We start from the raw sequence: 17854 nt of genomic DNA on the forward strand, positions 1-17854 counted from the left end.
TCTCTTTCAAGTAAATAATTGTATGCAAGGTGTGTGTACCCAATGCATAGTCAGCATAAAAGTACTTCAAAGAACCACTCCTGGTGGTTGCGACTTCCACTCACCCCGTACGGGTTTAGTAAGATGTAGCTTGTCTGCACAATGGTCCTATTCGTGTTGCAATTTTGACGGCGCGCGTTCCTGATCGCATCGATACTATCTTTATATGGAAGTGCTGTGTTTGTTATGCCTTTGTATGGTGCCATTGATGCACATCTATTAGCTGATTGATTGCCTGGTAGCCCCACGTGGCTTGGGACCCAGCAGATGCAAATTGATCTCTCGTAATTGTTAAGCGCCACCATGTTTAAAATATCCACAGGTGGGGAGGCGGGTTCACACTCACATTTCAGATGTGGGGCCTTTAGTGTACTTAACAGTGTACTTGACTGCACTTTTGTTTTTCAGTGATAACCTTTTTAACTACGCCCATATAGCATAAACTTTAGCAGTGAAAACAGAGACATGTTTTGTTAATCCGACACTTTTTTCCAAATTTTTTGTTAGTGTCCCCACACCCACGTTTTGTTTTATACCCATCAGTGTAAAATTACATGTAATTTTGATATTTGTTATGAAGAGTACGGAATCCCTGTATAATGTGTTCGTGTGTAGATGTGTTAATGTCCAGTTGCATAACTGTAAAATCATAGCACGGGGGCAATTGTTGTGGCTTTTTGGCAACCTGGAGGACTTCATGAGGAATCTCATAATCCCGACAGTACCTCTTATTGCAAGACAAGCAACCCAATCATGTTCGGTTTATTCATGTAGTACAAGTGCGAGTTGCATTGTGTGATCATGTTGCAGCATATGTGCACTGTGGTGATGATTGAATTCTTAGTAACAAAAAGTGAGTAATGCTCTGGGCTGCTGTAAGGAAGACTCATTACACTCAATGCATAAACTTGGGACAGGTGATGTTCTGTAGGCACCACTCGGAAGTGCTGGATCAAGTCAATGTAGGACTGTCTGGCTGAGCCATAAACCATGCAGCCGTAGTGTAAAGGCTACACACAAGAGACCGGTAGCTATGTAAAAGACACATTTGGTCGGAACCCGTGCTTATGAGATAACACTTTGAGGATATTAAATGCTTTATTTGCTTTTACATTTAGTGTTTTTATGTGGTCTAGGAAGCTGTTTGGTGTCAAAGATTACTCCTAAAAACCTATAATCTTGTTTGACCAGCAGTATGGCATCATTCAAACACCCTATTTTGATCATTTTTGGCTTCTGTGCACTTAGGAGTGCACCAGGGATAGTTTTTTGCACACAAGGCTAGATCCTTGAGGTATTCGCTTTTTTGCCACTGCATTTAAAACCACAGAGAATCTTTCATTATTTTCATTTACACTTACTTCACTTGAAAAGTCTTCGAGTTTTGAATGCTTCATGAAAAGCAGCCAGTCAGCAAGAAGTATTTTCCACCGACATGGTTTGAAATTTATAATGCGTAGTGATGATGCAAGTTAGATGATAGCAGATAAATGGTCATTGCCATATGAAGCGTTCAGGACTTCCCATTGGAATTCAGTAAAACACACTCAGCAAGTCTAAATCCATGCAACTAAAATTCCATGAAGCAGGTGAGAAATAGGTTGACGCACCTGAGTTTAAAAGGCAAATGTTTAGATAAAATGAAATCTTCAATAAGTTGCCCTCTTTGGTCAGCTTTATCGCTGCCCCAAGAGTAGAACAAGCATTAATATCTCCTACTTAGGCTTAGGCAGCTGTTTTATTAGGCTTTCCAGTTCTCTAATTGTAAAGTGGATATGAGATGGACTGTAAACTGAACAGATCGTAACAGTTTTATTTGATGGAACAGTGATGGCTACAACCTCGAAAGAGGTATTTAATTGAACATTTCGGGTAGGAATGCCGCCTTGCACGACGGTAGCAACTCCTGACAAACGGCTGGGAAGTTCACGAACACAACAGTGAAACCTTTAAGCAGTTGACTGTGCTTAGCACCTAAATTCATTTCCTGTAGACCTAAATTGCGAATCAGTCCTCTACAATTCCAGCGTGTGATCAAAGCCATAACGGCAGAATTGAGAATGTAATTTATGTGCATGAACTCCAAAGTTGTAGGTGATGTGTTAAAGTAATTGTACTATTGCAAGAGCGGTAGCCATTCAGGTTAGTGGCCCCTTTTTTTTTGCGCAGTTACTAAGAGCTTGTCTTAGTGCGCTCCAGAAAGCGCTGACCTTTTGGTGTCAATGCTGCAGTTTTTGGGTCGACCTCCATAGTGTTCTCCAAGTTGCTGGATGATTGAGAACCAGGCGCTGAGACATGCCCCTCATGCCTCGGAGTTCGATTTAGCCTAGGGCCCTGCGAAACTGGTGTCTGCAGACGCGTCTTTGATGATGATGAAGCAGCACTGGCTGCTGCCACCAAGGTGAAGTAACTACTGGCCTACCGACTACTCCCTGTGGACCACCAAGACTACTGTGGCGCTACCCCCTGCCATGCCATGCTATAATGGTATAGTTGTTTGACATAAGTGATAGCTTTTCTTCATGCTGGTTCATAGGTCTCTTTCACAGTGAGTGCAATTCTTTTTCTTTCTTCCCGCAAGAGCAAGATCATCAATACACTGGATGATCTCCTTTGCAGTTTGTAAAGTGTGGCAGAGCGCTGCAGTTGTCCAACCGATTCTCATTGCCACAACACTTTGCACGTCTTTGCGCAATTGTGATGCATGTGCAAACCTCTGGCACCTGAAGCATCGCCTCGGGTTTGGAATGTATGGTCTCCTTGATTTTCACATACCCTGCATCATGAACTAGGCAGAACCAAGGGCAAGTACGACGCGTTTCAAGAAGTTCTTCACTCAGGTTTAAGAAATCTGATATCACACTCCTGCTTCTGTTAAGAGAACGGTGTGCTGAGATTGTGACTTTACTGGTGAAATCATAAATACTTTGTTTAGCGCAAAACAACAGACACAAAAAAGGACAATGCACCTTGTCCTGTCGTCTTTCTTGTGTCTGTTGTTTTGCGCTAAACAAAGTATTTATGGATTCGCACCAACTAGCGAACTGAATTGTACTCAACTGGTGAAATCAGCCAGCTTTTCCACTTCGTCTTTGGTTTTGAATTCGAGGAGGTCCACACTTGACATCTCCGAGACTTTGCATTGTTTTCCCATTTTTTCTATGAAGTATTTCGCCACTAAGAATGGATATACCTTACTCATTGGTGTGGTTCCTTCACTGTGCGTCACATGGCAACATGTCAATGTTTCCGAGTTGCGGCAGAAAGTGAAAATAAAAAATTGTTTTGGTACGCCCTCATTTGTTAAGGTGATCTGGAAGTGGGGCAGAATGCATTTGCCGTGACATTCTTGGAATGTTCGGCGGCGACGGTAGCCACCCACTACCGAGCCCAACAAGTGGACGCACTACATTAGGAAAATACCTGTAGATGCCAGCTATGCAACATCGCTATAACCTAATATATATACCCAAGACTGGATATTCAGGTACACACAGTTCACCCTTGATGCCTGGAAAACCATAAGTAAAATCAAGTGAGCAGATGAGAGGAAAGGTTGAAAGAGAGTGAATAATGAAGATTGGAGAGGGGGACCGGAAAAGGCAACTACCAATTTCGCCAGGGTGGGTAACTCTGGAGGTGCCGTCTATGTGAAGCAGAGGCCAAAGGAGTGTGTTCCCTCTGCTAGGGGGCCTTAACGGTCTGAACACGCATCGGCTCAACCCCCAAGTTGCCTCTTTCCCAGGACACGGTAAAGCCACGCAAGGCTACATGTGTGCACGTGGTATCGCAACACACCAAACACCTGCTGATGCAGATGTTTCGAAAAAGTAGTCTTCTGTGTTTCAACCATAACAAGCCTGTAGATTTCTTACGTGCTTTTTCTAGATGGCGTTTTCTTTTGTGCTTGTGCAAAATATCAAATGGTGCAAGGATCTGTTGAAGAGTGTAGTTGGGAGCACAGAACTGCTTGAATGCTAGTTAAGCCCACTTTAATTAGAGCAAAAATTTTTCATCCTACTCAACTTCTCATTTTTGACAATTCTTCCTTTAGATGATCAGAATCATTGATCAGAGCACATACTAATTTGTGTTTTTCCGAACAGTGTAAAAAAATGTAAAATGTTTTTCCGAATAAAATTCACCTTTCTGCTAAATTTCTTGAGTGGTTTTGCATTATGTTCATCGGAATCATTTGCATGCAAAAGAAGTCACATTTTTTTACAAGCACAGTCCTTGAAGCATCATTACGTGCACTTTGCTTTTTGGCCCCATCGATATTTCACAATGATGACCTTTCGTTACTGCCAATCAAGACGCACCCAGCTCATTCATATCTGGTAGTCTGCACCACTTTGCCATACATTTCAGGAGACTACACGAGACTATACAGGATTACCCTTGAAATTATTGTTGCTAACCGTGTAATGGCTTTTTTTTTTTTCAAAGAGTGAACATGATGACCATTGACCATACAGGGACTCGGCTAATAATGGCCTACGTATTCCTAACCATTCTGCACAAAATCACATCGACATGAGTGTGGGTGAATTGCCCTTTGAAATTGGATGGTGGCACCAGCAACCACACTCCACAACACAATTTGTGTGATTCAATATCATCTTGCTCCTTGCGGTCTCTAAAAAGAATAGGGCATGGTTACATCACCGAGGCCATGCACCAACTTTTCTTCACACCACTGTGACTGTCCTCTACTTAGTGCCGCCAATATTGGAGACGTATTCTCGCTTTACTGCGAACATGCTTTACCCGACAGATGTTCATAGGGACTGACCACATTCGTATCTACTTCGTAATGTATACATTCCGACATTTTCAAAACATGCACGGAACTCTCTCCGAAGTCCTTTTTTTTTCATGCAACGTACGCACGGGTAATCTTCTTCGGCAAACCTGCTTTCATGCTCGACGAGTTATCGCACAACAGAACCGTAATTATCGTGTGCCACTTACCTTTATGCCACCATCGTGCATGTTCGATGTGGTGGATGGGAGAATGCAATGCTACATCCTATATTATTCCTGCGCTCTGTGCTGCAACTACATGTTAGCACCTTCCGTCCATAGTGAACTGGTGCTAGTTGGAGGCGTGTTATGCCAATACAACCTCGACATAGCGGTTGTCTAAGGCGACTAAAGGTGAAATGAATAGACGTAGGAAAGAAACTGAAGTTTTCCTCGCTACGCTACTCCCCCCCCCCCCCCCCCTTCCCTTCCGCTTTTTTTTTTTTTTCACTTTTCGGTACATTACCGTTGTCGGCATCCAAGTCGCCAGCACCAGACTTGCGCTGAGCGTCCACGAGTTCGGTGAGGTAGGCGTTCACTTCCTTCTGAACGACGGCCACTGTGTCACTGAGTCGTTCCAAGTGCGTTTTTGCGTCGGATGGAGCGTCGAACGGCTTCGAAAATTGTTTTAGCGACTTCGATTTTGAAAACACTTCGACGACTATGGAGGCCGCCATTTTTACTGGTCGAGTGGATGGATGAAGTTGGCGAGTGGATGGATGGATGATCGGCGAACTAATGAGAAGCGGCCATCGTTGAGTCGTTGGAACCAGAGTTTCATACAATTATCATATGAAACTCTATAGTTGGAACCATATAGTTCCTTATTATAAACTCTTTATGGTCGGAGCTACAATCTGTGACGGTGGCGCCACTTACGCAGGGTGTTCTCGAGCACATTTACGTTTGCGGTGCTCGCCACTCACAAAAAAAAAAAGAAATATGCGCAAATAAAATAACAGCAGCGTAGTTCCGCTTGTCGAATTATTAGCGAAGCAGCAAAATGTAGCCGCTGTTGGAACTTCTACTCGGGGGCGCAACTTGCGTTGGGGGCACGGAGGAATGAAAACTGAGGAGCGGGCCAGTTCCCGTTTACTGTTTTTCGCGAAACCACGCCGCGCTGCGCGCAACAGGGCTGCTCGGAGTAAAATCCCTTGATTTGAAAGTACTGCCACTCTTTGAACTCTGCCGCCGCCGTGCGACCTCCTCACCCCCCTCCGCCTCCCTCCGCGCCATTTTGCCCCCACTTCTCTGAACGATTGGTCTCCACGAACCTGAACATCGCCCCCGAGTGCTCCGTGATCGCTGCGCATGCGTGAGCTGAGAGAAGGTGAGAAAGGAGAACAACTCTTTTTCGCAGGATGTGACGTCACATTGTTGCTTGTTTTTGCTTTTTTGAAAGAGCTACTCTCGAACGTAGATTAGCCATTGCCGTCGTGTCGGCTACAAGACATTCTGCGCGCGCTTGGCGCGCTTTTGTGCGTGTCGAGAGCGTATAACGTGCGCGATATTCGTGCGAGCGCAGTTTGACTTGAGCAATCCGCCTTTTGCGACGCCGAACTGCGCATGCGCAGTGCCCTAGCGGCTGAGGAGCGAAGCGATTTGGCAGGCGCTAGAGCAGACGGCGGACAGCCGGGGCAGGCGCTGCGATTCTCAGTTGCGCTATTCTCGCTGCCGCGCGCACGGCACGCCTTCCTAACATATTGACATCGAAATTTGGCGCGATGCCAATGTCGTGTGTCGCGTACGGCTGCAGCTCACGTGACAGTCCCAGCAGGACAGTGCGGTTTTTCCGATTTCCGTCGGTAAAACGAGATCGACAGCGCCGTGAAGCCTGGATTAGGGCTGTGAAGCGGCAAGATGCGCAAGGGCGTCCATGGCAGCCGTCAGCAGCATCTCAACTCTGCGGGAAGCACTTTGTGACAGGTATGCATCCACATACGTAGTTCTCTGTTTTTGTAGTTACTGACTCATACGAATAATCTCGAGAAAGACGCAAATGTGTTTGAGCTAGCGAAACAAACGATCTCTTGCTCGCGCGAGCCGGCCGAGTGAAACGCGGTGCTTTATTTTTTTTTAAATTCTTTTTTGTCGTCATCTCTGTGCGGCCGCCGCGTTGTGCTTTACTTTGTTTTTTTTTGCTGTCATCTCTGTGCGGCCGCCGCTAGAGCGCCGTCTTTAGCAACTTTACACCGTGCACACTTTTACTACTTCATAAGCGTTCAGCGAGTGCTCGTGATGTCGGCGTAGTTATCTGTTGGAGCCAAGCGCGCCTGCACTGCCGGGCAGATTTGGAAACGGCGTGCACTGTTTAAGTAGCTGATGGTGCTAGTTAGCAATCGCTGCTATTTGTCGTTTCATCATTCTTGTCGACACCGAGTATAGTAATATTTCTTGAAGAAAGCTTATGTTCGTTTAGCGAATAGCGATGTAGTACGGTTTGTACTATGGCTCATTTTCCCGTGCTGCGCTTTCTGGAGTCGAGTGGCGCGTCTTATTGTGTAACAGACACATTCCAGGGGCACCTTCACTGTCACCCAGACATCCGGACTTCATACCGACGCTGTTCGTGTATACAGACCAGTTCAGAAAGAAGGACGCGGTCGACCGCCATGTTCGTACCGCGGCGCGTTCCAAGAGGAAAACAGGCGCTCCACCAACAGCAGGTATCACCGGTTCCGGGCATACTGGCCATTTTCTGGCATTTTTGTAGGTGTACACATACTTTATGTGGGTAAAACACGTATGCAAACTGACATTCTGTTGGCCTCCCCATTGCCTGTGTATGTACGCCAAGCACATGGCACACTATAAAGGAATATATGCAGTGGTGAAACGTGATATTTGCCCTAAGAACTACACTTCATGCCCTATCCGAGTCATGCGTTTTTGTGTGTACTCATACTATTTTATTACTCACTTTACGTCACAGGTACAGAGGTTTCAGGTCAAGGAGGAACTTGCAAAGGTCTCAGTGATGGGGAACCAGACACGTCCTGTGTTCAGGGTGAGCAGTGGCTTTTGAACTAATGGCAAGCACACTGTCACATTATGCAGCTGGAAATGTTTTCTGAGGCTCACCTTATGTTGCTCATTGCGAGTCTTGCACGTTTGCGACATATGAATTATCCATAATTTGCTTTCAGGTGACCAGGTCATTAGAGTAGTGCACTCCGCACAAAGTGCGAATGCTCAGAGTAAATGTCAGTGTTCAATGAATTGTGTCTAAAGCAATAGCGTCACTTTATTGCATTTGTTGATGCAAATGCAGGTGCAGACTCTTCATTCGACGAGGAAGGAGCAGCTGATGCACTCTTGCTGCTTGCAACATCCCCAATGCTCACTGAGCCACAGGAGGTCCTAGAGCCAACGCCCTTAAGCAGAGAGGAGAACACTGACCACCTATTAACTGAAAATGTGGTATTACAACGGAAAGTCAGGGATCTAGAACTGCAATGCAGAAAGCTAAAACGCTGCACGTTTTCTGTGGATACTATTCACAAATCGTCTTTTAAGTTTTATACAGGACTGCAAAGTAAGGAACAGTTTGAAGCACTCTTTAAGCACATTGAAAAACATGCAGAACGCATGGTTTATTGGGATGGAGGAAAAACACAAGCAAAGGAAAGACAGCTCTCCAAGCGCGAAGAACTTTTCATGGTGTTGTATAGGCTCAGGACTGGTGTTTGTGCCAAGGAAGTGGCTCGAATCTTTGGAATTTCTCAGTCATGCCTTAGTCGCATCTTTTGTACATGGGTAATTTTTCTCGATAAAGAGCTCTCAGCATTGACAAGGTTTCCCACATTAGCAGAGATCAAAAGGCACATGCCAATGGCATTCAGTGACTTCTCAAACACTAGAGTCATCCTTGATTGCACAGAGGTGAGAATCCAAAGACCTTCAAAACTACAGGCACAGAGGCATACTTTCTCCTCGTACAAGCATTATAACACGTTCAAAGCACTTGTTGGGGTAACACCAGATGGCTACGTTTCATTTGTGCCAGATTTGTGGGGTGGGCATGTTAGTGATAGCGAAGTTGTCGAAAAATCGGGCCTACTGGGTTTATTAGATGCGGGGGACGGTGTGATGGTCGACAAAGGCTTTAGGTTGGAGGGCGTTTTTCCACCATCTATTCAAATCCACATGCCACCATTTAAAATGGGGAACCAATTGTCAGCTAGTGACGTGATTGCCACCCGAAAAATAGCTGGCGCTAGGATCCATGTTGAGCGAGTCATAAGACGTATCAAAGAATTTCATTTTTTAGACAAACCACTGCCAATCAACATGCTCGACATTATTGACAGCATTTTTAGGACTTGCGCCTTTTTGTGCAATTTTCTACAGCCAATCATTTCAATCAATAATGAGAACAAGTAGCCAGCTCGCACATCTCTACTTCAAATGAGCCTCCTTTACCATGCTTATGACCAGAAGAGACCAGACTGTGTAACAACAGTGTACTCTCATACTATATCACGTGTACTTACGACGACGCTGTGTACTGTGCTACCTTCTGAGGAAATTTGTATTTTCTATCTCTAAATAAATGATACTGCTTTTTCAGTTATCTTCCATGTACACTGCACATTTATTTTGTTATGTCTATAGACGTAACGGCTATAGTTATCACCAATGCTACACAATTTGCTTAGGCCATGCTATTTCTTTTCATTTTGCCATAGAAAACAAAATACTTCGAAACAGTTTAGCCGAGCTACGAGCCGAGTTTGAAGCTTTTGAGCGCACGGCAAACAACAGCACATCACAGCAACCCATACAAATTGCGGACCGCACTTCCAAATCACCACCACAAACATCACTGCAACAAAGTACCGCCTCCAGCACTCATTCGTTAACGCTGCAACAGTTAGCACAAAACATGCAACTAATGTTCGCAGAGCTACACAAACACCACACAATTCTTTTAAACATTGAGGCAGTTAGCCGACCAATCCGCTCCATGTGCCAGGTTGGATTTGCGGCCTGTCCAATCGTTGACTCGAGAACAACTGCTCTGCCGTCCACCGAGAGGGCCTGTATAGCTGCAAAAAAAACAGTATTGTTAATTTATAGGTTTAGAATCCGGTTTACAAGTCGTACAGCAAGCATTACATTGTATTAAAGCAATGAGAAGTAGCATGACGTCAACAAAGCATCACTTGTCATGGCAATGTTGAGCTATTTGCTGGGGATTCATCGTGGAAGGAAGTAAGGGGTGCAAACATGGACACAAGAGAACCAGACAACACAAACACTGCAGATAGGAGCTAAGTGTACTAGAAATGAAGCTTAAAATGAGAGAAAGTTCAGCTAGTTTGTAGCGAATCGCACTAAAAGAAAGTAACGCATGCAAACATGGATACAAGAGAACCAAACTAAGTAAATGCCATGTTGTCTAGTTCTCTTGTTGGTGTTTGCACGCCTTACTTTCTTTTATGTTGAATCACTTGTCAGAAACTTAATACCATTAGGTTAGCTTTTATTTACTCCTACAAAGAAACCCCTACAGGCCTACTCAAAGAGGCTAAAGTACTTAGGTTGTGTCAAATGACACAACTGCATATTGCAACGATTAAAATGTAGGTAGATACTAATCTCCTACAAAATTGTACAGCTTACTTTCACAGTGACATAAGAATTTTTCTGCAGCTTGTAACTTGCATGTGCTCATTATGTTTTATTTTTTTTTCGCTAATTATGCTGGTCAACATAGCTAAATCGTAGAGTTGGTTCAGTATTGCAAGTATTTAAACATGCCTAAAAACAAGAGCAAGACAAATGTGCATGCTTTCAATTCCATGCTCTGCTAAAACACAGTCAACATATATATATGACAAATGCCGTGCATGAATCCAGGTGATGGACTCATGCTAAAGGAACATCCATTATACATTCACACAGTGCTTCACAAACATGCCATAGATGAAGCAGATATGTTTGAGGACCCTGTGGGTGCTCACACACATCGAGTTATGCGACAGCCCTGTAAAAGTTAATAAATGACAAGACACTAAGTCTAAAAGTGACTGCTGCATTATCTGCTGCTCAGTGGGATACTTGTGAAGGTGATGCCCAGAGACATAGGTGGGCATTCTTATATAAATGAGACAGCCTCAGAATGACACGTGCCAAGACAAAAAGTTGCGAAAAAAGTAATAAACAAGGAAATGGACTTTCTTACCATCAAACCTCTCTTGTATGAGTCTTTGACAGGTCTCACTGTGGATGTCTTCAATGTCTGAGACCAGTGGAGTGTCTGAAGCTTCTGGTGCCACTTCACTGGGACTGTGTTCATCCTGGAATATAGTGCTTTACATTAGACAGCGCAGATAACATGCAAATGTTAGCTTAGTGACTACCTTGAATAGTAGTGCAGCTTGAAATATACGAAGCAGCATAGTAAAGATTTGAGGATTTTGTAAACAGGTCTTCGACAGCATCATATTGCGCCAGTGGTGAGAAGCGCAACAAAATAGGTTCAGATTGTGGTCTCATACCTGGCATGCCTTATTGCGCATGGTTGTTAAACAAGCAAACTCAGTATTGTACTTCTGAATCATTTTTCACATTTTATTTATTCGTACTCTAAATGCCTTCTTTCAGGGTGAGCAAAGAACAGTTTTGAAAGTAAGCAAACTACAAGCTTACTAGCATTAGAAAATTAAAAAAAACATTCAGATGCAGTGACATGAACTCGTGCTAACATGTGCTGTAAATCAAGAGCAAATGTAAATATGAAAGTGCAATAATGTGCATGTTGCAGAAGGGGATAGAAAAAACTCAAGCCATACGTAGAGGTAAACAGTAATCAATGCACATCAGATATGCCAACGCAAGATTTAAAATTCTTTAAAATTAGGTTCAGCAGCTCTGTGTAGAGAAGTTATTCCATTCAGCTATAAAGCATGGTATGAAAAATCAAGGGACACTTAATACACGTAACTAAGGAAACTATGTACAGATAATTTAATAAGACTTGCCCAGCATGCTATACTCACATGCTTTGCTGCATAAGTTGCAGGTGATTGGACAGTCTCGCATGATAATTATGTGAATCACATGTGGCTATAAGAATTTATGAAGCAGGCACTGGGGAGTTCATCACCGACTTGATACCTACAGTATTACAGGAGGCGTCAAAGGTCTTGTCATTTGTAAAGGCACACAGCATTTGAAAGCCCTTAAATGTATCACACTTTGGAATTCACAGTCCCTTACTGCTGTCATGGACAAGACAAGCTATAGAATGGAAGTTGAACAGATGTTTGTGTCAGTTTAACAGTGTGTATGTGCATGAATGCTCTCGCATTATTTCAGTCATCACGAGATAGGTTCTGCCAGAATTTTTAAAATAACTTTGGCTTTAAAGAGGTTTAGTTGCCTCAATTAACCAAGACTTACATCACAGGTTTGCTGCATCATATCATTGCTAAGCTTGCAGATTGTTTAGTGAGATATAAAAAAGAAAGTCACCGTATATAAACACTACTGACATTAGTGTTATACTGATGCAAACTGTACTTCGCATAAAAGCACAGTAAAAGGGGCTCTCAAACTGTTCCTGTCTGTCGTCACATGCTGATGGAACACTGCTAACTCTTATTTTAACAGATCACAAGCATACAGAGTTAAGTGTAGCACTTACAAGTGATTCTCCTGAGTTTTCTTTGCTCATATAACGGAGAAGCAGGCAGTTTGCTGCCACCTTTTCGAGATCGGCAGCAAGCAGAGATGGGTCACTCGGTGAGAGCCCTGGCAGTGGATCAAACCGCCGCCTTTTCGCACCTTCATGTTTCCTTGTATGAAAACTGATGTCGTGCAGAGGCAGAGGTGGCTCATGCTTTTTGACTGAAAAAAAAAAGTTTTGTTTGTACAAGTACAATAACGAAATTTTAAGTGCTTCCTGTGATGTTTAGCCAACGACCACATCCATTGTAAGAAAATTAAATGTTGCAGTTTGGGATTATTTTTTCTCTATGCAGGTCTTGTAGTTAAGAATTTATGAAGCGACACCAATATGTGTTCTTAATTAAAACCAGTAGCCTATATTTGTCCACATACCAATACTCATGTACGCTGTAAACAATGTAGCTGTGTGAATGAGTTGATATTCAACAGCTGCTACCACGAATGCAAACTTTACAACACGTTAAATGGTCAACACGGTGCCACAAAGAACCGTTTGCAGAAAGGGGCCGGAAGTGTGATCACAGATTTTTTAGGCACTTTTGCCGCCTCCTATGTTAACTAATGCTTGCTAAGTAGTAGCATTCTTACCTTGGGCAGGAACAATCCAAGCACATGGAACTTCCGTGCACGTTGCCGCATCCTTTTGCGCCAAGTGAATGGCATGAAGGATTAACCCAACAAAATGTTGGCATGTGCCGCTCAGGCTGCAAGAATAAAATGGAAGAGGAGATGAGTTTTCATGCTCAACAGGTATTCATCAAGGAAAAGATGGGATCAAGTGTTTATGAATTCGAAAGAACGGGTTTAAGTTCACGTCACTCAACGTGAAATACATGCGCCAATCTCAGACATGAGCCGCACACCACCACTCGCGCGTTGGCCTTGTAACACCATGTGCACACATTAACAGCATCATTGAACGATGCGATGCGGCTTGTCAGACAGCTATGCCGGCACGAAGTTAGGTACAACTAGCGGTTTTACAGTAAACAGCCAAACTTGGAAGTCATTCTCGTTATATGCCTCTAAATAGTGTACTGTGTGATACCGGCAATCCAAGGCTGTGTACGGTCGCAGACAAGTGCAAATTGGTATGCTGCACGACCGTGTCGATCGGTATACATGCAAATGCGCAAAAACAAGAACTCCCCGCTTTCTTCATTTACAGTATGTGTATTTTTTCAACATTTAAGCAACCGTACCTTTATATAAGCAAACAGCTAGCCCAAAACGGCAGGGCCGGTATAGTTATGAATTCCAAAATTTAACCCATCAGACTTAAATGTCCAGCACGCGGTTCATGCAGGTCGCGCTCCAGATGTAGAATAGAAAGCTTGCTCACCCTGCGGGGCAGAGGCAATGACCAGCCAGGATGGAGCCCGACGCCTTGGAAATCGCGGCGTGCACGATGTAATAGCCGCCTTTCATTGACGGTAGGCAGATACTACGCAAAAGTCCGCACGTGGATTCTGCTGACACGTCGTTGTACATGACGTTGCGCACGTATCCTTCTTCTTGGAACATCGTTCCTTTCATTTGCTGTCGCGCGAAGCGCGCTCCGCTCGACACCATGTGTTTTTCGAGCTGCGCTTCCGTGGGTATTTTGACGTTACCGAAGCGCTTTTTCCAGCCGTTCGTCACGCTGAAGAAACCTCCAGGTACAAAGCAGTCACCAGCGGGCTCCATGGCTAGCGGACGGCGACAAACTGTGCGCACACGTTGTTGCAGTTTTCACTCACACGCTGCTTGCTTGCACACGTGTCTCGCGTGCGGCGGCTGTCTGTCGCGGCGAGAGCGACGCCTGCCAAATCGTTTCTCGTGGCCACCGCACAGTGGCGCCACAATGCATCGCAAAAGGCGGATTGTGGGCTTGGACTCCGTGAGACTTGCTTTCGTCATATGCGAGTTAGGGGCTTGCCGACAGGTAAACCGCCGCTGAACTTAGGTGAATACCTTGTTTTTCGTGGTCCTGAAATAAATAGCGCGTCGCTGCGATGGTGACTTCAGTCGAGTGCGGTAATTGCTGCGCATTACGGGCGATTTAATTGCACAATACGTGCTGCATTATCGGTGCAGATAGAGAAAACTTATCCTGTGAGCCTTACTTCCGTCAGTCAGTCGGGTAGATGTTTCGCTCTTATCCAGTGCACATTTCTTGATATCCACTAACGATCTGCTTCAAATATCAACGAACTGTCTATTGTATCGATCGTGCAGATGTTTTTTTTTTTTTATTATTCACACAACTGGCGATGGGCAGCAGTGTTACGGCCGTGAGTTTTCCTTTCGAGCAAACCTTTTCAAATTGAAGTTTTCGCTCATGTTCGCGAGATATAGCAAATTTAAGTGTTACACCCGCTGCTGTATTTTTCGATTCCATGTGACCTAGATTTAAGCTGCCTCAGGTTGTATTAACGCGCGCAGAGGCTTTTGGAAAAATAGTTGTCACCTGAGAAATCAATGCAGTGTGCCAGTTCTTTTGGAATGGTGCTATTTGTGAAATTGATCGCATTTCCCCTAGTCATGCTCAACTACTTACTGGTCAGATGCTTGAACTTCCGAAGAAGTATTTGTAAAGTTTCCCTTCCAATTCAGCATTGTAACCGACGGTTCTCGGAAGTGTGAGTGGTATTTGGCCCTGCAACACTGCCATGAGTTCAAGTTCAAATTGTGCCCACCGACTGTCTATCCCTGTGCCAATAGAAAGCAAAGAACTCATTTCTCAATGGTCGCAACATTTCTTTTTCATTCCATCTTCAAGAAATTTGTTTACTTCTTTTCCTGGTCATTGTGGACTTGCACACATTGAAGTTTTGGATAGTTTGGCAAAAGCATTGCATAGTGGGCCTGTAGGTTTTTTTTTTGTATTTAGCGCATTGTTCTTCTGACTGGACAAATTAAGTAACTGCATTACAAATATTTCACTTCCTTAGAATGTCTGTTCCATGTGCCTCATAACAGTACACAGTTGAATTTGGCACATGCACCTTCATATGACCAAGTGTAGGTTTGTATTGCAATGGAAATAAGAACATGAGTGCTTCAATTGTCTTCATCACATTGCTGATGCCTTCAATGTATGAAAATGGCTTGTAACAATATTGCTGTGTTTCATGTGAGGATATGGAATAGAATAACTTTCTTCTTTGATGCTGAAGGTATTCACCCCTTTTGCCTGTTGGGCTTCAAATCTTGTAAAAAATGGTGTGAGCAGCCTGGGGTGTGCCTGAAGAGCAATGCTAGTTTGTGCATGATCATATTGTTGCTGCTGGGAAGATGACATATTAGGCACATTTTCTTCATACAATTAACACAAATGTTTCCATCTTTCCCCTTGTGGCTCAATCGTAGTAGACCTGTTCGTTTTTCAGTTACTTTGTTGTTTATTTTTGTTACATATCAGTGTTATGTACTATCAAGTTAGTGGGAATATAAAGCTATTTGATGTTGTATTCATAGGGAATCCTAGCCGATCCGTCGTCATGGGCATGTGCCATATGTCACAGGCAACAGTCATTTTAGTCTCTCTTCTTATGGTAAAAGTATCCCAAAGCCTATTTTGTATGCTTGCAGATGAGTTGAGATTTACACATCAATGCCAGCTCACAAAGCATCTAATACGGCAATCAGCCAGCCACCTCTGCAGATGGAGAGTTCTGCAGTTTCCAATCATACTGTTTCTGTTGTCCTTGGCAGAGATGTTGATTGTACACAGAGGGAATATATTGTTGGACAATAAAAATAACTTGTCATGACAAGGGCAATATACGGTAGAAATTATAATAGGCTATGACCAGCATTAGCGCAAGCCCTGCGGTATCTAAAAAATGAGTAAAGTGCTGGTTTTCATATGCTATAGCTGCAGTGTGCATTAAGCTCAAAACTCCCTTCTTGGCAACATAACCCAGGAATGCCCACTCCAAACACTCTTGCACATGCACTTTGACAGCATCTGCTTTGACCTACCTAATTGCATATCAGTAAAGATGTGTCTAGTTCACTAAAGACTGACAATGCTGCATTCGAATAGAAACAAACTGTTCTCGAAAAGTTCTTGAAACCAGTCAAGCAGGTTTTTGAGAACTTTTAATCTGGCAAGATGACAAAATGAAAGTTATTTGAAATAAGTGATGCAATGCTGATGAGGTTTGGGCATGCATTTCAACGTGCTTGGCCTTCATTATCTCTAGTCATAGTGAACTTGCCAAATTGGCAAGGATCTTGAATGGATTCTTCACTAGACCCAACTATTTTGTTGCTGCCCTATATTGTCTCTATAGGAAGAGTGCACAACAAAAATCTTGTGGCTTCCTGTTATCATAACACTCTATAACTTCCTTAGATGTAGGGCCATTTGATATTCACCAATAAATACTTCCACAGGATTTAGATGATGCCTTTAAATATGTGTCCCTCATGCTTACATGTAAAAGAGCACTGACATTTAACTTTTGGACTGAATGTTTTTTTTTATATCAATCTGGTTCCAAATGGCAGCTTTCATGACCACACCATGCCACTGAAAGCTGCATGTGCTTTGAGTGATTCTTTGTGTGCTAAGACTTGCTTCACTAAATAAATTTTCTTATGACTCTTCTCAAACATCTAAATTAAAATTAATTTAATTCTAGTGTTCTATAAATCACAACCACGATACGATTACGAGGCATGCCATAGTTGCGAACTCCGGCTTAACTTTAATCGCCTGAGGTTTTTAACATGACCCACTCCACAGTGTGCACCAAGACATAAAGACCAATGTTGTGCTGCATAGTGGTCCTAACATGCTCAGTTTTCAATGACCTAATAATGGCATCGCTTACTGATGAACAACTGCAGCATGCATCATTTGTTTGTGACCTACCATGCAATGTTGTCACCAGATTATGGGGCCACACTGCCTTTGGCACATGTTTAAATGTTGGCGTTTAGGATATATTTGTTGCGCATAAAAGGAATTTGAAGTTTTGTAGTGTAGTTAACTGAATGACAGCTACACACGCATAAGAAAAAAATTGTGCCAGGACTACTTAAACTCTGCAGTGTTTGAGTTTGACCAATTCTTGCGATTTTGCACATTTCAGATGACTGCAGGTCATTCATTAGTTATACCAGCTTTTGTACTTTTTAGACATGCTGTTTGCCCCGGTTTTATACAGTGATCATAGATAGCCACACCACACCATGTTGGTAGAAGAATTAAGAATTTTAGTGAAATGGGGTTGCTCCATGTTGAGGTGCACCAGCAGGTCATAGTTAAATGGAAGCCAGAAGCAGCAGCATTTTAAGGTATTGTGCCGCACCATGTAAAGTC

The 17854-nt window shown here is 43.4% G+C and overlaps 2 protein-coding genes across 4 annotated transcripts; one reads left to right on the forward strand and one right to left on the reverse strand.

Annotated features, from left to right (window-relative positions):
- Positions 1 to 6456: 6456 nt before the first annotated feature.
- LOC135895996 (uncharacterized) lies at positions 6457 to 9429 on the forward strand. Of its 3 annotated transcripts, none has more exons than XM_065424273.2 (4): positions 6457 to 6771; positions 7365 to 7511; positions 7778 to 7852; positions 8117 to 9429. In XM_065424273.2, the coding sequence occupies exons 1-4, from the start codon at positions 6570 to 6572 to the stop codon at positions 9226 to 9228; spliced, it is 1536 nt and encodes a 511-aa protein (XP_065280345.2). In that variant the 5' UTR covers positions 6457 to 6569; the 3' UTR covers positions 9229 to 9429. The 3 variants fall into 3 exon arrangements, with proteins under 3 accessions (XP_065280345.2, XP_065280355.2, XP_065280353.2); XM_065424281.2 differs by having other exon boundaries at positions 6606 to 6771; positions 7354 to 7511; XM_065424283.2 differs by lacking the exon at positions 7365 to 7511 and having other exon boundaries at positions 6458 to 6771.
- Positions 9430 to 9576: 147 nt separating this feature from the next.
- On the reverse strand, positions 9577 to 14312 carry LOC139050460 (uncharacterized). Its single transcript, XM_070526871.1, has 5 exons — positions 13883 to 14312; positions 13129 to 13244; positions 12497 to 12699; positions 11033 to 11147; positions 9577 to 9893 (listed from the first exon to the last, which is right to left on the reverse strand). The coding sequence occupies exons 1-5, from the start codon at positions 14224 to 14226 to the stop codon at positions 9697 to 9699; spliced, it is 975 nt and encodes a 324-aa protein (XP_070382972.1). The 5' UTR covers positions 14227 to 14312; the 3' UTR covers positions 9577 to 9696.
- Positions 14313 to 17854: the final 3542 nt, after the last annotated feature.

The sequence above is a fragment of the Dermacentor albipictus genome, chromosome 10, assembly GCF_038994185.2.
Source record: "Dermacentor albipictus isolate Rhodes 1998 colony chromosome 10, USDA_Dalb.pri_finalv2, whole genome shotgun sequence".
Lineage (NCBI taxonomy): Eukaryota > Metazoa > Arthropoda > Arachnida > Ixodida > Ixodidae > Dermacentor > Dermacentor albipictus.

What these genes read in the sequence shown, in the direction of transcription:
- LOC135895996 (XM_065424273.2), top strand. Translation starts at nt 6,570, where the DNA reads ATGCCAATGTCGTGTGTCGCGTACGGCTGCAGCTCACGTGACAGTCCC. An exon ending in CGGGAAGCACTTTGTGACAG is followed by an intron (nt 6,772 to 7,364) that starts GTATGCATCCAC and finishes GACACATTCCAG; the next exon opens with GGGCACCTTCACTGTCACCC. An exon ending in AGGCGCTCCACCAACAGCAG is followed by an intron (nt 7,512 to 7,777) that starts GTATCACCGGTT and finishes TTTACGTCACAG; the next exon opens with GTACAGAGGTTTCAGGTCAA.
- LOC139050460 (XM_070526871.1), bottom strand. Translation starts at nt 14,226, where the DNA reads ATGGAGCCCGCTGGTGACTGCTTTGTACCTGGAGGTTTCTTCAGCGTG. An exon ending in CATTGCCTCTGCCCCGCAGG is followed by an intron (nt 13,245 to 13,882) that starts GTGAGCAAGCTT and finishes TTATTCTTGCAG; the next exon opens with CCTGAGCGGCACATGCCAAC. An exon ending in AAAACTCAGGAGAATCACTT is followed by an intron (nt 11,148 to 12,496) that starts GTAAGTGCTACA and finishes ACTATATTCCAG; the next exon opens with GATGAACACAGTCCCAGTGA.